Genomic DNA, 24,031 nt, shown 5'->3' on the forward strand with positions numbered 1-24,031 from the left:
TCAATGGTTCCTACTCGGAATGGTCACCAGTTATGAGTGGTATACCCCAGGGTTCTGTGCTTGGCCCTCTACAGGAGGTCCCCTACTTAAGGACACCCGACTTACAGACGACCCCTCTACCCACTGTGACCTCTGGTGAAGCTCTCTGGAAGCTTTACTATAGTCCCAGGCTGCAATGATCAGCTGTAAGGTGTCTGTAATGAAGCTTTATTGATGATCCTAGATCCCATTTTGAAACTATAATTGTCACTGGGGCAATTTTAGTTTTTTGTCTGGATCTACAATTATAAAATATAGAGTTTCGACATACATACAAATTCAACTAAAGAACAAACCTATGGGCCCTATCTTGTACGTAAACCGGGGACTGCCTGTACTATTTAATGTATTTAATAATGATATAGGGGTAGGAATTAATAGCACTGTATCTATTTTTGCAGATAACACCGAGCTGTGCAGTGAAATACAGTCTATGGCTGCAGGGCGACTTGCACAGGGTGAGTGTTTGGTCATTCACTTGGCAAATGAGGTTCAATGTGGTAACACAATTTTGGGGGCAGGTCAGATGAATTGCGACTGGGGACTGCTGGTCAGGTGATTGTGACTGGGGACTGCTGGTAAGGTGAATTGTGACTGGGGACTGCTGGTCAGATGAATTGCGACTGGGGACTGCTGGTCAGGTGGATTGCGACTGGGGAGTGCTGGTCAGGGGAATTGTGACTGGGGACTGCTGGTCAGGTGAATTGTGACTGGGGGCTGCTGGTCAGATAAATTGTGACTGGGGGGGCTGCTGGTGAGGTGAATTGCGACTGGGGACTGCTGGTGAGGTGAATTGCGACGGGACTGCTGGTCAGGTGAATTGCGACTGGGGGCTGCTGATCAGGTGAATTGCGACTGGGGGCTGCTGGTCAGGTGAATTGCGACTGGGGGCTGCTGGTCAGGTGAATTGCGACTGGGGGCTGCTGGTCAGGTGAATTGCGACTGGGGGCTGCTGGTCAGGTGAATTGTGACTGAGGACTGCTGGTCAGATGAATTGTGACTGAGGACTGCTGGTCAGATGAATTGTGACTGGGGGGGCTGCTGGTCAGATGAATTGTGACTGGGGGGGTTGCTAGTCAGATGAATTGTGAATGGGAGGGCTGCTGGTCAGATGAATTATGACTGGGGGGGCTGCTGGTCAGATTAATTGTGACTGGGGTAGTGCTGGTCAGATTACTTTCCAGCTGGTCATTGCTGTGTTATTTTCAGTATTGAACAGGTATGTTGGTATTGTGCGGGTAAATATATATTTATGTGAAGCTATATTTGAGTGTTTTTTATGAATTCTGAATATAGATTGTGTTTTGTATATACGGTATATGTGTAGAGCATATATAAGGTGCTATACACTCACCGGCCACTTTATTAGGTACACAATGCTAGTAACGGGTTGGACCCCCTTTCAGGTCAGGTCAGGTCAGGTGAATTGCGACTGGGGACTGCTGGTGAGGTGAATTGCGACTGGGGACTGCTGGTGAGGTGAATTGCGACGGGACTGCTGGTCAGGTGAATTGCGACTGGGGGCTGCTGATCAGGTGAATTGCGACTGGGGGCTGCTGGTCAGGTGAATTGCGACTGGGGGCTGCTGGTCAGGTGAATTGCGACTGGGGGCTGCTAGTCAGGTGAATTGCGACTGGGGGCTGCTGGTCAGGTGAATTGCGACTGGGGGCTGCTGGTCAGGTGAATTGCGACTGGGGGCTGCTGGTCAGGTGAATTGCGACTGGGGGCTGCTGGTCAGGTGAATTGCGACTGGGGGCTGCTGGTCAGGTGAATTGCGACTGGGGGCTTCTGGTCAGGTGAATTGCGACTGGGGGCTGCTGGTCAGGTGAATTGCGACTGGGGGCTGCTGGTCAGGTGAATTGTGACTGAGGACTGCTGGTCAGATGAATTGTGACTGAGGACTGCTGGTCAGATGAATTGTGACTGGGGGGGCCGCTGGTCAGATGAATTGTGACTGGGGGCTGCTGGTCAGATGAATTGTGACTGGGGGGGTTGCTGGTCAGATGAATTGTGAATGGGAGGGCTGCTGGTCAGATGAATTGTGACTGGGGGGGCTGCTGGTCAGATTAATTGTGACTGGGGTAGTGCTGGTCAGATTACTTTCCAGCTGGTCATTGCTGTGTTATTTTCAGTATTGAACAGGTATGTTGGTATTGTGCGGGTATATATATATTTATGTGAAGCTATATTTGAGTGTTTTTTATGAATTCTGAATATAGATTGTGTTTTGTATATACGGTATATGTGTAGAGCATATATAAGGTGCTATACACTCACCGGCCACTTTATTAGGTACACAATGCTAGTAACGGGTTGGACCCCCTTTTGCCTTCAGAACTGCCTCAATTCTTCGTGGCATAGATTCAACAAAGTGCTGGAAGCATTCCTTAGAGATTTTGGTCCATATTGACATGATGGCATCACACAGTTGCCGCAGATTTGTCGGCTGCACATCCATTTATGCGAATCTCCCGTTCCACCACATCCCAAAGATGCTCTATTGGATTGAGATCTGGTGACTGTGGAGGCCATTTGAGTACAGTGAACTCATTGTCATGTTCAAGAAACCAGATGATTGAACCAGAGATGATTCCAGCTTTATGACATGGCGCATTATCCTGCTGAAAGTAGCCATCAGATGTTGGGTACATTGTGGTCATAAAGGGATGGACATGGTCAGCAACAATACTCAGGTAGGCTGTGGCGTTTCAACGATGCTCAATTGGTACCAAGGGGCCCAAAGAGTGCCAAGAAAATATTCCCCACACCATGACACCACCACCACCAGCCTGAATCGTTGATACAAGGCAGGATGGATCCATGCTTTCATGTTGTTGACGCCAAATTCTGACCCTACCATCCGAATGTCGCAGCAGAAATCGAGACTCATCAGACCAGGCAACGTTTTTCCAATCTTCTACTGTCCAATTTCAATGAGCTTGTGCAAATTGTAGCCTCAGTTTCCTGTTCTTAGCTGAAAGGAGTGACAGCCGGTGTGGTCTTCTGCTGCTGTAGCCCATCTGCCTCAAAGTTCGACGTACTGTGCGTTCAGAGATGCTCTTCTGCCTACCTTGGTTGTAACGGGTGGCGATTTGAGTCACTGTTGCCTTTCTATCAGCTCGAACCAGTCTGCCCATTCTCCTCTGACCTCTGGCATCAACAAGGAATTTCCGCCCACAGAACTGCCGCTCACTGGATGTTTTTTCTTTTTCGGACCATTCTCTGTAAACCCTAGAGATGGTTGTGCGTGAAAATCCCAGTAGATCAGCAGTTTCTGAAATACTCAGACCAGCCCTTCTGGCACCAACAACCATGCCACGTTCAAAGGCCCTCAAATCACCTTTCTTCCCCATACTGATGCTCGGTTTGAACTGCAGGAGATTGTCTTGACCATGTCTACATGCCTAAATGCACTGAGTTGCCGCCATGTGATTGGCTGATTAGAAATTAAGTGTTAACGAGCAGTTGGACAGGTGTACCTAATAAAGTGGCCGGTGAGTGTATATATATATATATATCTATATATATATATAATATTATATAGATAAATATGTGTCTAATGCAGGTGTATGTGTGCATATGTCTGAGGAGTGTATATAGGGTATATGTGTATTCTGTATAATATGTGAGATGGGGAGCGGCAGCGGACGTTTAGGTATGTGGGGCCCCAATCCTAATTTTGCATCAGGGCCCACTGAAGTCTTGTTATGCCACTGCTTTTAACATTAATGATAATAACAATGCAAAACACATGTTGCTACTTACAAAATATAGGTAAATATGTGTATGTAGTTATGTACTTATTGAAGTATTTTTTTTATACAGCCCAAAGCCCATGTTACAAGATGCACCCAATAGAATTTGTAGGCACATGGATGCACTAAAACTCATACTTTTTAAAGAATCAGCACCAATGGCAATTAGTTTAATGGACCTTGTGACAGATAAAAAGTAGGGTATGTCCTATAGGTCCTGTCCAGGTGAGCACACAGCTGTGTGAATGAGGCAGGAGTTGCAGGTATGAGTTCATAGATTTTCAGGAACCAGAAATCATTTTACCCCTACAACACTTGCAAGCTAATTTGTAGATAAAAAACACGATTATCTCAGCATGATGATATGAGGCGACACGAGTATATTTCTTCTCATTTTTAAAATATCTGGGCAGAATGATGTTACACATAGTGTAAACAGACCCACACCTGTCAGGTCACATTCATTTTACAAGGAAATTAACACAGATAGAGCAGTTTTATGTGACCCAAACACTGATAACCACGGCAAACATGATAACAACTATGATCAGGTATATAATGAGAACAAGCCTATCCACAATCTGGGCTGCAGTGTACCAGTCTGACTTGGCATCCTGCATGTCCTTAGATAGAATAAGCTCCTGATGGATTTGAAGTATTTCTACTAGCAGCCTTTTTAGCAGTTTTACTTCCAGTGAGTCTTTTCCTTTTTGAGGGTGTTTCTTCTCCTGAAGCTCAGGGGTCTTCTCTCTTAGCTTTCTGTCTTCGGTGTCACCTAGGAAGGAAGCTACAACTGCAACTGGTAAAGATTCCAAACTTATTAGTCTTCAATTATGTAGTTATGATCAACTCATAAATCTGGACTCACCATTTACTTCACCCTTAATAGCAACTGTATCTTCGTATGAGGGCTTTATTTTGAAACACAAAACGCGTGCTAAACGTCTCATGACCCAGACTTGTATCCAGGCTGGAACATTTGGATGAGTTTCAGACAACATTAACATATATGAGGTTGCAATAGAGCCAACTGTACTGATCACCATGACTGCAAGGCAAACACAGCAGAATATCCCTGTATGGAAAACAGAAGAAGAAACAAAAAAAACCCCATAAAAAATAGAACGCTAGGTTTGGTCCAAGATCTGGGCTGGGCTAAAGTACAAAAAAAGTTAATTGGGGATCTCCAGTGTCTCCCTGAAGCTCAGACATTTTGATAGATTTATAGCAATGTTCATATGAGGTTACATGCAAGAATATAGAAAAAACTCACCCAAAACGGCAGGGTTGTCGGAATTGGGGAGCATGTCATTCAGGATCAACAGCAACACAGAGAACCCCAACACCACAGTAATTTTGAATCCAAGTCTTTCTCCAGTTCCCATCTGTATAAACATACTAACAACATCCAGAAGCACCAAGAAGCATGATGGTATAATGAGGTTTATAATGTAAACCACAGGAGCGCGCTTTATGATCAACTAAAATTTGAAAATAAAATACATTTTTATTGAAATGTGTTTGCATGACTCTGCATAGTCTAGTATCACAATACCCTTACTGATATCCCTCAGACCTCTGTCTCTAAGTATCACACACTCAGGGATTCGATAAGAGAGGAGGTGCATATAACTTAAGGAGACCCCTCCTCAGTTCATAGCCTTGTTTATAAATGAAGGACCAACAGTTGTGGACCATTATTATTTTTAGTGACAATAATATTTTTGGAGAATCTATACACCATGTTATTTTATATCAATAAATGCTGTTTTAATGTCAACACACTCCCTATCTTTATCCTTTTCTTTTTCCTTGTCGTTATCTGTGCATATGTTCTGCTCATTATAACAGCCTTTGGTAACACCCCCAATAGACAGATAATCCTGTCCATAGCTGTCCATGACCTATGACTTTTTCACAACCTTACAATAAGGGTGATTTGTCCTGGACAGTTAAGTTGATTGTGATATTTTAAAGTGTTGTACAGTGTAACTAAGAATGAGCTATTTTATTGATTGAAATAAATAGACAAATGCAATATGAAATACTGAGCCACATTTATCACTTTTCTGCATATGGAAAAACTCTCGACAATCCAGCCAAATTCCAGGAAAACTTTAAGACTTTATTTGGTCAAGTTCATACATCCACAGCATGGTTTTCAATGTTCCCTTCTTAATCCAACGCGTTTCGAACGGATTAACCGTTCTTAATCATGGTGTATCTGACTTTTCTGCGCCTAAGTGTAGTAGTTGCGCCTAAATTCTGGCGCACTGTTTTGCCAGAATTATCACCAACTGTGATAAGGTCATTTCCTGCCTCTTACTAATCGATTTACTTTAACACAGTTTAGGTGCAATTTTGGCGCAGTTTAGGCGCAATGTTAGATTCAGGCTCTTACATGTGATCATGCTACAAGCTCCTCTCTGCTTCTCCCACAGCCCAGCATGAAGATAACATTCACAGCAGCACCCAGGTGATCTCTTCAGCAGGGGCTTCTCCTAGAGGGGATCCCCCAGTGCTGATCTCCTGCTGCACCCCTGTAATTCTGCACAGTATCCCCCTCAGACACACTGGTGATACTGTGCAGAATTACATGGGGGACACTTGTATGTAGTATCTGCAACATTCTGCAAAGTTCTCTTTTCTCTTGCTCTGAGCTCAGGAGTTTGCAGAATGTTTTGTAAATAGAAGGTGATGAACTGTAAATAGAGTCTGCAGCTCCTGTCTGCAGAGTATCTCATGTCTGTATTATATGTTCTAGTGTCTGCAGTGTCTGGTTGAGCTTTGCTGCTAGAAATGTGCTGTTCTGCAAAGGGGCTCAGTGCTTTCTTCTCAGTTAACGCCACCTTCGGGCTGGAGTGTTTTTGTGCCCGTTTTTGCGCCTAAATGAAAACGTTGAAAGTGATGAATATCATTAGGCGCAGCAAAACATCTGGATTGGTAAGATAGATGAGGGAAAGCTCGTTATTTTTGCTGCGCGGCTAGATTGGCGTTTAGTCACAAACATGGCGCAAAAACGGTGCGCCTGAATGAAAAGGCGCAAAAACAACAGAAAAAACGAGTGATACATGTGGCCCACTGTTCTATAATATCTAAATTTTATCCCTGAGGTAGTGCCCACTTTCTTTTATCTTTACATATTTTGCTTCCTGTGGGTACCCCATTTTCTTTTTGTAGTGACCACATCAAATTAACCTTATGTATATGTAGAACCCCTCTTTACTCTATTTCTAGTACAGTTAGGCTACCTGCACATAGTTATTCACCTTCATGTCATCCGTGGGTGAGCTCGTTCACACGCTAATGACATTGGAAATTACTGTATAGGATGCAAATAGGAGCAGGAATGGGACCTGCTCTATCTTTTGCTTCTCAGCCATTCAGCTCATGGAATCCATAGCCATGTGTATGAGCACATGTGAAATAGAACATGTGCTAAATGAAGAAAAAACGCCTGGCACACATCCTAAATTCTATGTTTTGTGCAAGTACCCTACATGTTTACATTAAAGCAAAAACTGCTCAGTGTGGAAATGGGTGAAATCAGTGTTAAAGTGAACCTGTCATCAGGAGCCATGTCCCCATAGAGAATAGTGTGCACATTGTACATTTTATAATAAAACTGGATTTTTCTGATAAAAAAAAATTCCTGTGCCCAATGTTAGTGGGCTGTGAGAAGCGGTTCCCCATGATGGAGTGGTTTACCAAGGGTGAGGGGCAAACCACTTCTTACTGGCAACTATCATGGGACACTGCCTTGCAGAAAGAAAGGTAAACTTTCATCTAACTTTTCTTTTTATTGGAAAAAGCCAGTTTTATTGTAAGAGACCTAGGCAATGTGTACACTATTCTCTATGAGGAAGTGGGGGGAGGGGCAGAAAAGGGGCTTCTGATGACAGGTTACCTATAAACACTTCACCAATTTTCTAAGTAAATATATTTCTAAAGGTGCTTGGTGCTTTTGACATGAAATTCTCACCAAATGTTATTAACAGCACTTCTAATCCACACTGGCAAATAAATTAAATCACAGTCTATAAATTATGTGTAATAATAAGAAATGAACGCCCTGGCCTGCTGTATTTACTGTAATCCACTGCAGAAACTAGGTATAAGCTATAACTGAAATCTCCACAAGGTCTGCCCTGGCAGTGAATCAATAGTTAGCAGATAACCCCCAGAATTTTTGAACACATGAGACTGAAGGGACATGTAGGCCACTCCATTTAGGTAGAAGCTATTCACTTTTTTTTGTCACCTCAAAGATTACTTGGCTGTACTCCACTCCTTCACTCCATATTGTCATGCTTGATACACTGATGTCCAACAAGACCCAATCGCCTTTACTAACAAAAATTTCTTGTGAGTTTGAGTTTACTTGAGACGAGTTGAATTTTGGCAACATAATAATGTCTTGAACTGTAAAAAATATAACAAAAACATTATATTGGACAAAGCAATGAGCAGGGGGGGACTGTGATATGAAGGCGGCCTGGCCCAATGAACCATTTTCTTCTGGCAGAAGCTCTGGTGCTTGGCAGCTGCATCTAATACTTTGACTCCAAGCAAACTATCCCGGGTACCCTTTCCCCTTCCCAGCCTCCTCTGCTGCCTCCCCAAGTTTTTCTTGCACAGTATGGTGAAAGATGCTGAGGGAAGCAGAAGGTGTTGAGGAAAGCTGTGCTTCTGTGGGGTGGATCTATAGCTACTGCTTCTGCTGCCTGCAGTCCAGCATAAAATGTAAGTCTCCAATGTAAATATATATCTGAAGTGTGTATATTGTGTTCTGTGCAAATGTAAGTGCTGTACATTTGTATGTTTTGTGTGCTGTATGCTGTGTTTGCTGCATGTTGTAGGAGCTTTATGTATATATGTATGTTGATTGCACTGTATATACTGTATGTATTCTATACATGAAAACACACACATATATATGTAATATACTGTATGTATATATATTTGTAAACATAAATTGTTTAATATATAGTATGACACAGTAGGAACAGGCGTGCTTTTATCAGTTAGCGTGTACTAGTGATTACATGAACACTGCACAGGGCTTCTTCTCTGAGCCTCTCTATGTGACACTGGCAGTGTGAAGATGTCACAGTTGGAGCCATGCAGGGGGATGCCATAGGAGCACTGGATAGGCAAGTCATATTTTAGACTTCATGCACACAAAATAAGGTGCCGAACAGGGCACAAACAGGTTTTGTTTAAGCTGATGGTGCCCCTCTTCTTGGCCGTGTTAAGGGAACTCAGTGGCTGCTCTACAATCTGGACAGTAAAAGAAGCTGCTCTATATTTTGCAGCCGCTCGATACTGTCACTGTGCGGTGTACACATGATGTATGCACTGTGCTGCAACGTGTACGTGCACAATAAAAACCTATGAGGACTGTGAGGTGGCCATTGTTTGTATGGCCAGCTCAAGGCAATAAAAAACGGTTGTGTGCATGAGGCCTTACAGAGAGGTATGTATAGTATTTCATTAGAGGGGTTAGGGGTGCTCACTGTATATTTAAATTCACTGTATATATGTAAATGAGTGGCACTGTAATGATAAAAAATTAATTGGGTGGAGACGTAGAAGATATTCTATTCGCACTTCTTAAGAAAAGATGAAAGGTTGATAAATTCCCCAGTGCGAGTGCTTATGGATTATTCCGGCAAGCTTGACTGACCAAAACTTTGTGAAACTAGTGTGAAATAGGTGAAAACAAGGAATGTTTTTTTTGACTGCATAGAAAATGCTGGTAGCAGAGAGCTTCCTTTAAAACACTTAACCAACCTGAATGTACGTAAGGGCCGAAGGTCAAATAACAGGTCTGTTTGTCAAATGGAAACTTGAAGATGTCTAGGTTACAGGTACTGACAATTCGAAGTGGTTTTGATTCTGTAATGATCCCATCACTGGAGATAATGAAGTAGGGAATCACTGGAGATTTATCATCACTTTCAGTCCTGAATAAAATACAATTTTTTTTGTATTACTTAAATTTAGCATTTATTTGACTGAAAACTTAAATACTAGCACAATCCAGATTCAACTACTAGTCAGATTTGTTTGGTTTGCTGACATCTCACAGCCCCATTCTGCTGTGATGCCCAGTTCTTGTGTACTCATATTCATTTGCAGCATATGTGTAATGTGCCTACAATATGATATGATCAAGGCTGAACATAAACTTTGCTGCCCACCCCATGCATTAAAAAATTTATCAGGTTTTTGCTATAGCAGGTGACTACTCCATGGAGTATCTTCCACGTGTATTGGCATTGGATGTGAAGACACACTATTTGCACTGTGATGAACATGGACTCCAGGAACCCACCACAGGTCCCGGCACCAGGAGCACGATGGCACCTGAGAGAGGAAGGCTGAACGTGCACCATGGCTGAACCACCTCAAGCGGCTCTGTTCCTTAACCACAGTCCCAACATTGACCACCGACTGATGTGCCGCCAGGGATAGCTGCATGCACCTTCGTGTTGGCCACCATACGGCAGAGATGGCAGCTGGGTTCGAGAGTCCCTCAGCATTGGAGGACGAACAGGTAAAGGAGTGCAGCCGAGCTGGGACAGGCATGCACCATCAGGAGAAGAACACAGGCTGAAAAGCATCTCCCTGCTTTGCCGTGCCCCTTCGTACCGCTGATGGTCAGGGTGCAAGGGTACTGCCACTGTATCTCCCTGTCTCAGTGTGTGCCACATCCCATGTGTCTACTTGCCGTTCACCGCCGTTGTGCGCTGCCACTAGTCAGGAAACAGGAATAAGCAAACAGTCAGTGAAGACTCCTTGTTCTTCTTCTCACCGATCTTCTGATTCGCTGTGTTGCTGATGGTCAGGACGCATGGGCACTGCTGCACCATCTCCTTTGTCTCAGTGTGCATCGCTTCTTGTCTTTTTTATACTGCCACATGCCACTGGTCAAAGTAGTCTGCCCTGGACGCCGACTCCATGCTGGTTCAGGCCCATTGGTGTGATGAGTGATTGGGGGGCCAGCAGCCTGTTTCAACCCAGTCGAAATTGGGGGAATGCTAGAGCAGATGTACAGGCTGCCACCTATTGCGTTGTTGCATGGCTATGAATTGCAATGTATGGTAATATCACTATGCTCCTACTCACAGGGCAACATGTAGTAAACTTACAACAAATCTTTACCTTTTAAATGGAACAATAATAGATATCCCAGTATAAGGAATTTAGTTGACACAATAGAGGAGATTTATCAGTGCTTCTACACCAGTACTCTGGGCTAGAAGCAGTGAAATAATAGCGATTTCTTGCGCACTGTAAGAAATTGCGATCATACTTGTGATCATTGTGATCATTCTAGGGCGCATGCCCATTGGGTCTCTAAAATTTAAAGAGCCAGAGCACCGCTAATTGGCGCTGGCCGGTCGCTGCCCTGCCATATAGCCTTCCTCTTCCTGTGACTCCTGCCGGATCTTTGTGCCCTGTTGCCTTAGAGAAAGCATTGTTATTGAGACTCTTGTGATTTATTCATTGTGACCTCTGCTTCATTTCCTGGCCTTGATTCTCTGCCGCCTGCCTTGACTGTTCCCAACTCCGATCCTGTGCCGCCTGTCCTGACCTCCTGCCTGACTTTGACTCTTATTCTGTCTGCCTTCTCTGTACCTCACCCTTGCCACTACCGCTAGCAAGTTGCACCTGCAGAGCAACCTGATGGCATCTCATCACCGCAAGTCCAACCTGCTTTGCGGCGGGCTCTGGTGAATAACAGGGGCCACTTAGACGCCACTCCCAGGTGACGGCTTACTTCACAGCAATTTAATGGGTTCACCACCACTGATCCTGACAAAAGACAGCTTGCAGCTCTACACATGGAAGTCATTACATGTGGAAGTCCTCCTCCTTAAAGTGCCCAATCTTACTCCTGCTTACAGTGCTTAGTTCGGGGCCAACTTTACACCTTTGTCTATGGGGAATCCTGCTGAATCAATGGACGCCATTGCATGTGCAACACCACTACCGTTGCATAGGTTAAGGTAGGTGTTGAGACAGTGTTCCTCTCCTTGTCTGGAGCTGTCTGGTGAGCCTGCACAACTCAATAGGAGGTATCTAATATGGACACTTGTAATTGAAGCTGTAGGATTCTGCCTGGGAGGTTAAATGCCTTATCCAATTGTATGCTCTGTACTTGCTGTAAGGAAGGATTAAGCTGGTTGGACAAGTGCTTGCTACCTCACAAGGGAGGGAGGTTATAAAAACACCTTGTGGGTGGGAGCAAATGTCTTTCTCAAGTGGAAAGTTCCAGTGGTCAGTGTGGAAGGGTCTTTGGCTAGGTAGTCTTTGACCATAGAGGAGTCTGTCTTAGCACAAGGCTGCCTGATACCTTGGTCAGCCAAAGGGAACTAGGCCCAGAACAGAGGTCCACATCAGGACTTTGTTCCATCCCTACCAGCCCAGCCTGAAGATACTTTACCAGGCTGTGTGACATCTTCCTGAGGACCTGCTCCAACCAACTATCTCAATCTAGCTAAAGTTTTGCTCCTGTTAAGGCTGTTGCCTGTGTTCTGAATAAAGAACTATAAGCTATATTTTACCAACGTGCCTCCGGGTGATCTCTGGGTCAGGTTGAATACCACCAAGGGCGCCCCCATCTTCCATCACCATGGATTTCTTCTACACATCAGGGTTGCCTCACGGAAAAACCTACTCTGTCAGCCTCTCCTATTATTTTCTTGCAAAGACCACCTGCTGGAGACCTGCCAGGCTGTGGACGAGGCCTTTGCTCCTTATACCAAGCCCCATGATCATTTGCTGGCCACAAGGCCACATGGCCAGCCACTCCAGTATTCAGGCCCAGCCACCCAAAAAAGGTCAGGCCCTGGTGCGGGATGTTTCACATGTATCTTTTCTGGGACATATTGCTGCATTAAAATGTAAATCTTGCCTATGCCATACTTATTTGAGACCCTGCTATTTAGAGTGACTATATTCTGGTTGACTAGACTTAAGTCCATGTGTCTTGATTATGTCTAGAAAGGGTGGAGGCACCTCCAATAAATGCTTATCATTCCCTGACCTGAATTATCTCTCTACCCATCTTAGACATATTGCCTCATGGACCACTTTTCCCAGGGGGCATGGGCTGGCTGGTTATATACTGGGGGCATGGGCTGGCTGTCTACATACTGGGGGCATGGGCTGGCTATATACTGGGGTTATTGGCTGGCTATATACTAGAGGGCATGGGGTGGCTATGTACTAGGGGGCAAGAGTCTAAATATCTATAAACTGGGTGGAGGCTCCGTGTTCCTGTGTTACCAGAGTCCCTCCATGTGGCTGTGTTCCCGTTCCCATCTGCCTGGACCTCCCGTTGCTGACCCCGGATTGGATTTGACCCTGCATCTCTGCCGCCTGCTCTGACCCTGTGCCTGGACCCAACCACGAGACTGTCTTCCGTTAAGGTACCTTGACCTCGGCTGCCAGTGGATCCACACATCCCAAATCCTGACAGGGGAGTTAATTAGTAGTGGAAGCGCTGGCCATTACAGTGCTGTGAGGGGCATCTCCCCTCACTAATAACATGTCCAGCAGTGTCCTCCCCTCACTAATAACACGTCCCAGCAGTGGCCTCCTCTCACTAATAACATGACCAGCAATGGCCTCCCCTCACTAATAACATGTCCAGCAGTGGTCTCCCCTCACTAATAACATGTCCCAGCAGCGGCCTCCCTTCAATAATAACATGCCCTAGCAGCGGTCTCCCCTCACCAATAACATGTCCAGCAGTAGTCTTCCTTCACTAATAACATGTCCCAGCAGTGGCCTCCCCTTACTAATAACATGTCTCAGCAGTGGCCTCCCCTTACTAATAACATGTCCCAGCAGTGGCCTCCCCTTACTAATAACATGTCCCAGCAGTGGTCTCCCCTCACTAATAACATGTCCCAGCAGTGGTCTCCCCTCACTAATAACATGTCCCAGCAGTGGCCTCCTCTCACTACTAACATGTCCCAGCACTGGCCTCCCTTCACTAATAACATGTCCCAGCAGCAGCCTCCCTTAAAAAATAATAAACATATATACTTACCCTCCCGCGCTTCCCACATATACATATATACACATATAATCACATATAAAGATACAGGCATATGCATATAAATATACTCACCTCCAACTGGTTCCAGCTCTGCTCTCCTATAGATAGCAGGCATCAGAGTTTACACTAAATGCCTCCAATCTATATAGGGTATAAATATGTAGAACCCAGGCTTCAGTCGTCGACGCAACATCGGAAGACTTCAGATGGTGGGTGGACTGCAGAAGGCCTGGTATGTCCCGGGGGCAGGGACCCAGGTAGAGGATGGGCCACCTTCTCTCTGCCAGGGGAAAGGGGGGGCTAGTTAGTTGTACTAGCGCTGACCATTACATCGCTGTGAGCAGCAGTGGTTCGGTGGCTTGTCCTCTTCTCTGTGAGGGGGGGGGGGAGGGAGGGGTGGTGCCGGGGATGGTGGAAGAAAGGGTTTGGGTCGTCAACTGGTTTGCGTGCGTGCGGGTCCCTGTTGACATACTTGTGCATTATGATCCGGCTGTGCACCACGGGCCCCATAGCAGCCACTACGGCTGTAGTTACGCCTCTGGTAGCACCACATAATGGGACAAACCATTCCTACCTTGGTGCTCCAAGCAAGAGCTATAAGCAGCTGGGCACCGCTGATTAGAGGTATGTGTCCATGCTTCCTAGACAACACCAAGCAAGTGAGTCTCACAATCAAGGTATGGAGCCAGTCAAGATAATCTACAACCGGCAGAATGTGAACAAAACACTTATATAGGAGACCAGAGCCGCTGCTGCAGGACGATTGGAGCAGGGCTCTGTCAGTCACAACAATTAACCGTTGCTGAGACAATGTTCACACACACAAACATACCGTAAATAAACTCAGATATGAAATCCCTCCCTGTACACCAGGAGTCCCCAAACTTTTTACGGGGCCGTTCAATGTCCCCCTCAGACCGTTGGAGGGCCGGACTTAAGTTTAAAAATAAATAGCGGTACATGTGACCGCATCCATAATACACTGGTACCCCCCCTCAATTAATTATTTAATATACTGCACTCCCTTATGAACAATTTTATATATATTGGCCCAATTAATTAATTAATATACCGGGACCTCTCTCCATTAATTATTGAATATGCCTCCCCCCCATTAATTACTAGACTGCCGCTCATAATTAATTTTTTCCTACACCACCACCATTAATTATTTCCTATGCTGCCCCTCCACCATTAATTATTTCCTATGCTGCCCATCAAAATTAATTATTCCCTATGCTGCCCCCCACCATTAATTATTCCCTATGCTGCCCCTCATAATTAATTATTCCCTATACTGCCCCTCATAATTAATTATTTCCTATGCTGCCCCTCATAATTAATTATTTCCTGTGCTGCCCCTCATAATTATTCCCTATACTGCCCCTCATTATTAATTATTCCCTATACTGCCCCTCAAATTAATTATTTCCTATACTGCCCCTCATAATTAATTATTTCCCATACTGCCCCTCCACCATTAATTATTTCCTATACTGCCCCCCCACATTAATTATTTCCTATACTGCCCCTCCACCATTAAATATTTCTTATGCTACCCCTCATAAATATTTCCTATACTGCCCCTCCACCATTAAATATTTCCTATACTGCCCCTCCACCATTAATTATCTCCTATACTGCCCCTCCACCATTAATTATTTCCTATACTGCCCCTCCACCATTAATTATTTCCTATACTGCCCCTCATAACTAACTATTGGCCCCTGGCCACCACAATCTTTTTACTGCCCTTTTTAATAAAAGATAAAAACCCTGTACTCACCGCGCGTCTTCTATCTTCTTGCCGCGTCCGGGAAGGAAGGGGTGCGTGGCCGCATGATGACGTCATCGCGCGGCCGCGCAACCTAGTTCATGGAGCGATGTGCGCCGGGGTTGTATTCCGGTCACATCGCTTCAGTAATAGTGCTGGAGCGGCCGTTTCCGGCCGCATCGAGCCCTATACAGTGACGGGCAGGAGTTTCCTGTCCAGACGGACAGAGGCTCCAGCCCGACTGTCGCAGGCCGCGAGGTCCCGGCGCTGCCGCGGCAAACGTCGGGGGCCGGATCGAAACGGTCCGCGGACCGCAGGCTGTAGTTTGGGGAACGCTGCTGTACACCATGGACTGAGGATGGTGCTGACACAGATATTGCAGGATCATGATTTATATTCCCCTGCAAAAGATAAAATATACAAGGAACCTATGTCCCACCTTGTTTCACCTAGGTGTTCATGTCTGTATAGACAAGCTAAGCTGCAGCAGTGACATCACACTGACGGCACACAAATATGTAATACAGTAGAGGTCGGCTCATTTAACCAGATACACCAATGGTTAAATATTCCCATGAAACACATTTGAAGGACAAACTGTCAAACTGTGTAACTGGTGGGGATCAGTTACACAGTTTGACAGTTTGTCCTTCAAATGTGTTTCATGAGAATGTCTGATGCTCCATGAACTAAATGTACTTATACATCTGATGTAAACTTACATTTCATAAATATAGAGATCTGGAACCCAAAGGTCTTCACCAGGAATTATAATTGTATCAATACCACAAAATTCACCTGGATCCCAGTTTAAGAATTCATTTTTCCATTCCTAAAATAAAATACTTGCTATTAAATTAAAATTTTCAAGCACACAGAATTTTAGCCACATGAACTGTGTAAATACGTGCAAACATATTTCAAGGAAATCTACTACTTATTTAGTGATAAATTAAAGGAGTATTCCCATTAAACAGTTTTCCAATATAATGTCTGTACCAAATCCTCATGGTTTTCAAGATCTCTGCTTGCTGTTTTTCTATGGAAAGCTTACAGGGCTTCCACAAAGACAAGTTTCTTAAATATTCTCAAGACAACAAAATAACACATTGTCTAATTCACTGTTATAAACAAAAATACAGCACTTCAAAGATATAATTCAAACCTGTCTCTATCAGTTCTAGTGTATACAATTTATTTTCTCCTGTATGCTCCCTGCAGTGCCCTCTGCATCCAGCCCCTCTCCCCTGCATTCCAAGACGAGCTTACACAATCACTTCCTGCCAGCAAGCAGCAGTGTGAGGAGACTGAATCTACAAGCTAAAGACAGATAAGATTTTTATAGCAGGGGAAGGAGTTGTAGAAGAGCTGATTGTGTTTGTGTGTAGCTGTGATGTAGCAGTAGCAGTTGCAGTTCTGACAGTGGGTCATTGTGTGTTATAGGTGAGATGGAGCTGGAGTGTGCCATTGTGTGTTATATCCATCTCATTGATCTTATCTCTAATATCTCTACTCTGTCTCATTTCTCTTTTCTATGTGTCAGATACCAGTGAAAAAAACAGATCAATTTGGACAAATTCTAACTTATTAAAATTATGCAGGCCATCGTGGAAACTTTGTTGTGTGACCCATAGTGAGATGAGGAAGGCTGATCCTAGGATCTTAGTATAAGGTTCTTAACACCACCAGGTGTCAGTGTGGTGCCGTTAACCTGACGGCTATACAAAGTGTTGTTTAATTAATAGAAAAGCTACAATATTGCAACTTGTAGCCTATTCGTTCTCTAAATGGATACAGTATCAGTGCATTTACTAATGCACTGACTCGTACATCCACCTAGCCCTGGTGGTGATTCCTTTCATATATGTACCAACTCATGCATACTGGTACGCTTCAACTCCACTAGCGATAGTTTTATCAGCAGTTATTAATTCACTGCCAGTCAACTTGCTATTTTATAGAAGCGCTGGAGTTATTTTGGTCACTGTGGTTTCCAATGAGTATGGCACTGCCTGACGATATTCCTCGTTCTATACTGAACTCTCCCTCATCATCATTCACTCATTTTGGATCACACACACACTTTGCCTGCTATCTAAAATCTTTTGCACACTAACGCAAAAGATTTTAGATAGCAGGCAAAGTGTGTGTGTGATCCAAAATGAGTGAATGATGATGAGGGAGAGTTCAGTATAGAATGAGGAATATTGTCAGGCAGTGCCATACTCATTGGAAACCACAGTGACCAAAATAACTCCAGCGCTTCTATAAAATAGCGAGTTGACTGGCAGTAAATTAATAACTGCTGATAAAACTATCGCTAGTGGAGTTGAAGCGTACCAGTATGCATGAGTTGGTACATATATGAAAGGAATCACCACCAGGGCTAGGTGGATGTACGAGTCAGTGCATTAGTAAATGCACTGATACTGTATCCATTTAGAGAACGAATAGGCTACAAGTTGCAACATTGTAGCTTTTCTATTAATTAAACAACACTTTGTATAGCCGTCAGGTTAACGGCACCACACTGACACCTGGTGGTGTTAAGAACCTTATACTAAGATCCTAGGATCAGCCTTCCTCATCTCACTATGGGTCACACAACAAAGTTTCCACGATGGCCTGCATAATTTTAATAAGTTAGAATTTGTCCAAATTGATCTGTTTTTTCCCTTTTAAAGAAAGTACCAATAAAAGTGAAATTTTAATGACAAAGTAAGTCTCAGTGAGGCCTAAGGCCTTTTTTGTGAATAGTTTGATTTATGGACTCAGTCAAGCGTCCACACCTCTCCTGTATATAGATACCAGTGAATGTTCAGAAGCTAAAAAGTGCATATGAACCTGTACCCTGATAATCTAAGCACATTGTCAGCACACAGCATCACATAGAACTAGATGTCTGAGCAACATCCCCCACTGGGGCCTAGCCTTTTTTGTGGCTTGGGGGAGCCGGATCCCTAGGTACCTGAATGGCTGGCTGGCCTAGCACTCATCGGTGGTCATAGTGCTTGGTATCAGGGAACGTAGGCCTCATCCACAGCCTGGAAGATCTCCAGCAGATGGAAGGTACAGAAATGGAGGAAGAGGCTGAAAATGTGGGTTTCTCCCTGGGGCAACCCCACTGTAGATATGGGATCCCTGGTATTGATGAGTGAGGCAACATTGGTAAAACATTCAACTTACAGTCCTTTTATTAGAACTTTTCAACAGCCACAACAGCAGTAACTTCAACTGGATGGAGATGGTTGGTTAGATTTCATTCCACAGGAATGCTTTAAGCCTGGTATGGTAGCTTTGGGTAACTAATTGGGTGTCTTTTTGGGACACAAAGAGCTAGTGAAAACCTTTATAAAAGTTTAAAAAACATTTCATTCATATTCTTATTTTTTTATTTTATAGTACATTTATTTTAATTTTCAAATTAAGTTAAAATTAACATTATTAATGAATTCCCTATTTTGTTTTGGTCGTTTTGATATATAATGGGGCACATTTACTTACCTGTCCGAGACACGATCTCCGAGGTGTATTCCCCAACGATGATGCACTGTGCCACAATCCACGTAGATCCTGTGGCCGAAATCCTGCATGTGTCGCTCCCCGCTCATGTCCGCCAGAGTTCACCTTGTTCTTTCTGGTGCATGTAAGTGCTTGGCTTGTGACACAAATTTGAACGTTAAATCACTCGCTTAGTCCGAATCCGTCGGATCGTCCGGCGGCCCGCCCCCCGATTTGTGTCGCGTAAATCCCGGCGCGATTGCAACACAATCTGATCGCGTGTGACACAATTCCCGGCGCGATCCCGAAAAGTCAGGAAACCCGACGAAAATACGGCCGCTGGACCCTTAGTAAATAAACCCCAATGTGTATGGTCTCGGGGAACGGGGCGACTATGGTGGTGTTTTTTGTACATATTGCGGTGTATTATTGGGGTGTATTATATGGGGAAATGTCATTGTATTTTTTATGAATATTTTTTGTGTATGCGTGTTTTTACTTAATGTATCCCTCATGAGGTCATAAAAGACCTCTGGGGGACATTTTACCTTTTTTTTTTTCTAATTTTACTTTATTCTTTTTGTTTTACAAGTTTTCCCTTGTAACTGAGGCATCTATAAGAGCCTCAGTTACATAGGAAAACAACCAACTCTTAGGCCCCTTCTCCACTGGCGTTTTTCACGCGCGAGTTCTGCGCGTGCATTTGACGCTCAGAACTCGCATTGCACTCTGTCCCATTGTATTCAATGGGTCTTTCTCCATTAGCGTTGTTTTTGACGCGCGTGCTTGCGTTCGTTTGCACGCGCGTCAAAATCGCAGCATGCTCTATTTTTGCGAGTCACGCGCAATTTTCACGCCCCATTCAAGTCTATGGAGATGCATCAAGAACGCATTGCACTCGCAATCATTGCAAGTGCAATGCGAGTGCAATGCGTTTTAAACGTAAGGGTTGCTAGGTGACCAGAATAACATTATTTCCCCTGCTCGCGAACGATCATTTAATTAAAAAAACACAGTGAAGAACAGTGAAGAATAGAATAAAAACAGTGAACACAGTGAACACAGGATCATTTAAGAGAAAAACACAGTGCAGAACACAGTGCAGAATAGATTACAGATGTTCGGCACATCTGCTTACTTGTCGGGAGATACGCGCGGAACGGCGCGAACAAAATAGCATGTGAAGAACAATATATATGTGTGAAGAACACATTGCAGATGTATTTAAACATCTGCAATGTGTTCTTCACACACATATATATTGTTCTTCACATGCTATTTTGTTCGCGCCGTTCCGCGCGTATCTCCCGACAAGTAAGCAGATGTGCCGAACATCTGTAATCTATTCTGCACTGTGTTCTGCACTGTGTTTTTATCTTAAATGATCCTGTGGTCACTGTGTTCACTGTGTACAATGATTTTATTCTATTCTTCACTGTTCTTCACTGTGTTTTTTTAATTAAATGATCGTTCGCGAGCAGGGGAAATAATGTTATTCTGGTCACCTAGCAACCCTTACGTTTAAAACGCATTGCACTCGCATTGCACTTGCAATGATTGCGAGTGCAATGCGTTCTTGATGCATCTCCATAGACTTGAATGGGGCGTGAAAATTGCGCGTGACTCGCAAAAATAGAGCATGCTGCGATTTTGACGCGCGTGCAAACGAACGCAAGCACGCGCGTCAAAAACAACGCTAATGGAGAAAGACCCATTGAATACAATGGGACAGAGTGCAATGCGAGTTCTGAGCGTCAAATGCACGCGCAGAACTCGCGCGTGAAAAACGCCAGTGGAGAAGGGGCCTTACTGATGGTGCTGATCAGAGCTATACTTGGTCTAATTAGACACAGTGGGGGTCATTTACTAAGGGCCCGAATCGCTTTTTTTCGAATTGCCCCAGGTTTTTGGGGCACGCGATCGGATTGTGTCGCATCGGCGTTGGCATGCACGTGACGGAAATCGGGGGCGTGGCCGTCGGAAAACCCGACGGATTCAGAAAAAACTCTGATTTTTTTTAAAAAATGTGTCGCTTGCACCCAGCAACGGATGGTGAACTCCATTGAACTCCAAGGGACTTCAGCGCAGCAGCGACACCTGGTGGGTAAGTAAATATGCCCCAGTAGCTCTGGTTAACCCCTTTAGATTCTATAGAGCCGCTTGTGGTGCGGCTTTGCTCCTCCCTGCATTGCGCTACTTCAGCGTACTGCAGACTCTATACGCTGATATAGAAAGCGTAATGGAAATTTGTATAATTTTTAATTATACAAACAATAAGAATAATTTGCTGAAATGGGAATACCCCTTTAACCTTTAATGGTGCAGTGTGATTCTAAAGATATATTTATTAGAAACTCTGCTATGGTATTTAAAAAAAAAACAAGTTTATTGAAGCAGCGGGGAAGCAGGGAGAAGCCCTTGCACCTCATTACTATAAAAAAAGTAGCCTTTTTTAAGTAAAATATCAGAGCACAGCTCCTAATAAACATATCTTTAGAATTATTTTGCTAGGATCTACTCAGCAGCGTTGAAGGCTGACCTAAGTGGTAGATTTTTTCCAGCCTGTTTCGTTACACATTTTCCTGTTTCCGTGGTTCAACCACTTTGTGTTTGCTTTTCTGCATTCCAAAAGGTGTTATTTTTATTTTTCCATTTACAGAGATGTATGATGGATTGTACTACATTGTAATACATCATATGTAAAATCCCCATATACTGCCACACTTTAGTATGGCAGTATATGGTAGGATCAAACAGACAACCTAGGGGGTCTGAAAAATAGTAAAAAAAATTAATAAAAAGTAAAAAAAAAAAAAAACCTAAAAATCCAAATCACTCCCCTTTCCCTAGAACTGATATAAATGTCCCAAAATAAATTTTGATTGATAAAATGATTTATCAAAATATAATATTGGTTATTACCGGCGTTTAACCCTGTAATGAGAATAGCGGCTAAAGTCGAAAATGCAGCTTTTTTACCTTTTTGCTAACTATAAAAAATTCTATAAAAAGTGATCGACCGTGCAGTCCTCAAAATGAAAACGTCATCAAAAGTTGCAAGAAATTACACCACACACAGCACTGTACACTGAAGTATGAAAAGGTTATTTGCGTCAAAAGATGGCAAAATGAGGTTTAATTTTGTACAACACCTTTTAATATTTGTAAATGTACAAAAACATTATAAAAACCTATACAAATTTGGTATCCCCGTGATTGTACCGAGTTATGGATTTTTGAAGGTGGGGAGTGAAAAATGAAAATGCAAAAACCAAAAAAAGCCTGGTCATTAGGGGGTTAAAAAAAATTCCAAAAAATGTTAAAATCTATAACTTTTTTGTTTAAGGGGACATTTTTGGCTGTCTGAGTTGGTGTTTTCTTTGAAATAATTTGGATAAACGTACAACCCTTGGTCACTTTTTATGTATATTTTCAGACATTTCCTTCTATTACAAGGCTCAAAGTACAGTAATCACTCTTATATTTTAATAGATTTAAAAGGAGCCTAAAGGGAGCCTAATGTGTTATAGATTGTATTGTATATTTTAACACCCTAATGCCCGCGGTATAGGCTTTTTATGATGGTCATTAAGGTGGTGAAATATGATTCTTGAATCTATGGCGCCTTTTCAAGAGAAGATTGCAGGACCTGGGTGCTGATTTGGCACTAACACTTGGTACTGGAAAGTTGGTATTGGTACAGGCGGTCCCCTACTTAAGAACACCCGACTTACAGACGACCCCTAGTTACAAACGGACCTCTGGTAATTGGTCATTTACTGTACTTTAGCCGCAGATTACAATAAACAGCTGTAACAGTTATCACAGGTGTCTGCAATGAAGCTTTATTATTAATCCTGGTTCTTATGACAATCCAACATTTTTTAAATCCAATTGTCACAGAGACCAAAATAATTTTGTCTGGACTTTCAATTATAATACAGTTCCGACTGACAAACAAATTCAACTTAAGAACAAACCTACAGAACCTATCTTGTACGTAACCCGGGGAGTGCCTGTATTGTTTAAGCCCCTAGACATTGCAGTCAAACATGAACATAAAAAACTATAAATGCTTTTTTATCCAATGCAACAAAAACCTTGAAAAAATAATAAAGGAAAACTATGACCAAACTGATATTTTTTTAATCATCCATCACACAGAAAATTATATTAAATGTGATAAAAAAAAAATGTATGAACCCCAAGCATTTAAGAATACAATCTATAGGTCTTCATGCAAAAAATAAGCCCTCACACAGCCACATTGATAAAAATTTATGGTGCTTGGAAGGTAATGATGGAAAAGATTTTTCGCCAAAAGGATTTCATTATCAAAATGAAGGTTATTAAAAAATATATTTACATTTGGTATAGCTTTATGCATACTGACCCAGAAAATAAAACTGTTAAAATTGGAGGCATTTTTTAATGAGACAAATAATTTGTGTACTTTTTAAACTAATTACCATTAATTATTAAAAATTCATTAGCAGGACATATGAAACCCAAAAATGTGCTTTTTTTCAGATTATAGAGTAAAAAAATTAAAAAGGCTGTAGAAAGCATTGACATGGAAACCAGGTGCAGAGATAAGGGGTTAATATATATATATACATATATATATCTATATACACTCACCGGCCACTTTATTAGGTACACCTGTCCAACTGCTCGTTAACACTTAATTTCTAATCAGCCAATCACATGGCGGCAACTCAGTGCATTTAGGCATGTAGACATGGTCAAGACAATCTCCTGCAGTTCAAACCGAGCATCAGTATGGGGAAGAAAGGTGATTTGAGTGCCTTTGAACGTGGCATGGTTGTTGGTGCCAGAAGGGCTGGTCTGAGTATTTCAGAAACTGCTGATCTACTGGGATTTTCA

The 24,031-nt window shown here is 43.2% G+C and overlaps 1 protein-coding gene across 1 annotated transcript in view; it reads right to left on the minus strand.

Moving 5' to 3' along the window:
* Positions 1-3,951: 3,951 nt before the first annotated feature.
* LOC140068931 (5-hydroxytryptamine receptor 3A-like) overlaps positions 3,952-24,031 on the minus strand; it is a 48,064-nt gene continuing 27,984 nt past the window's right edge. Inside the window, exons 4-9 of the mRNA XM_072114279.1 lie at positions 16,366-16,475; positions 9,588-9,760; positions 8,056-8,216; positions 5,068-5,275; positions 4,663-4,869; positions 3,952-4,581 (exon numbers count right to left, since the gene is read on the minus strand). Coding sequence (XP_071970380.1) covers positions 4,292-4,581; positions 4,663-4,869; positions 5,068-5,275; positions 8,056-8,216; positions 9,588-9,760; positions 16,366-16,475 — 1,149 coding nt within the window. The 3' untranslated portion in view covers positions 3,952-4,291. The remainder of the gene's footprint in view (positions 4,582-4,662; positions 4,870-5,067; positions 5,276-8,055; positions 8,217-9,587; positions 9,761-16,365; positions 16,476-24,031) is intronic.

The sequence above is a fragment of the Engystomops pustulosus genome, chromosome 7 (assembly GCF_040894005.1).
Source record: "Engystomops pustulosus chromosome 7, aEngPut4.maternal, whole genome shotgun sequence".
Taxonomy (NCBI): Eukaryota; Metazoa; Chordata; class Amphibia; order Anura; family Leptodactylidae; genus Engystomops; species Engystomops pustulosus.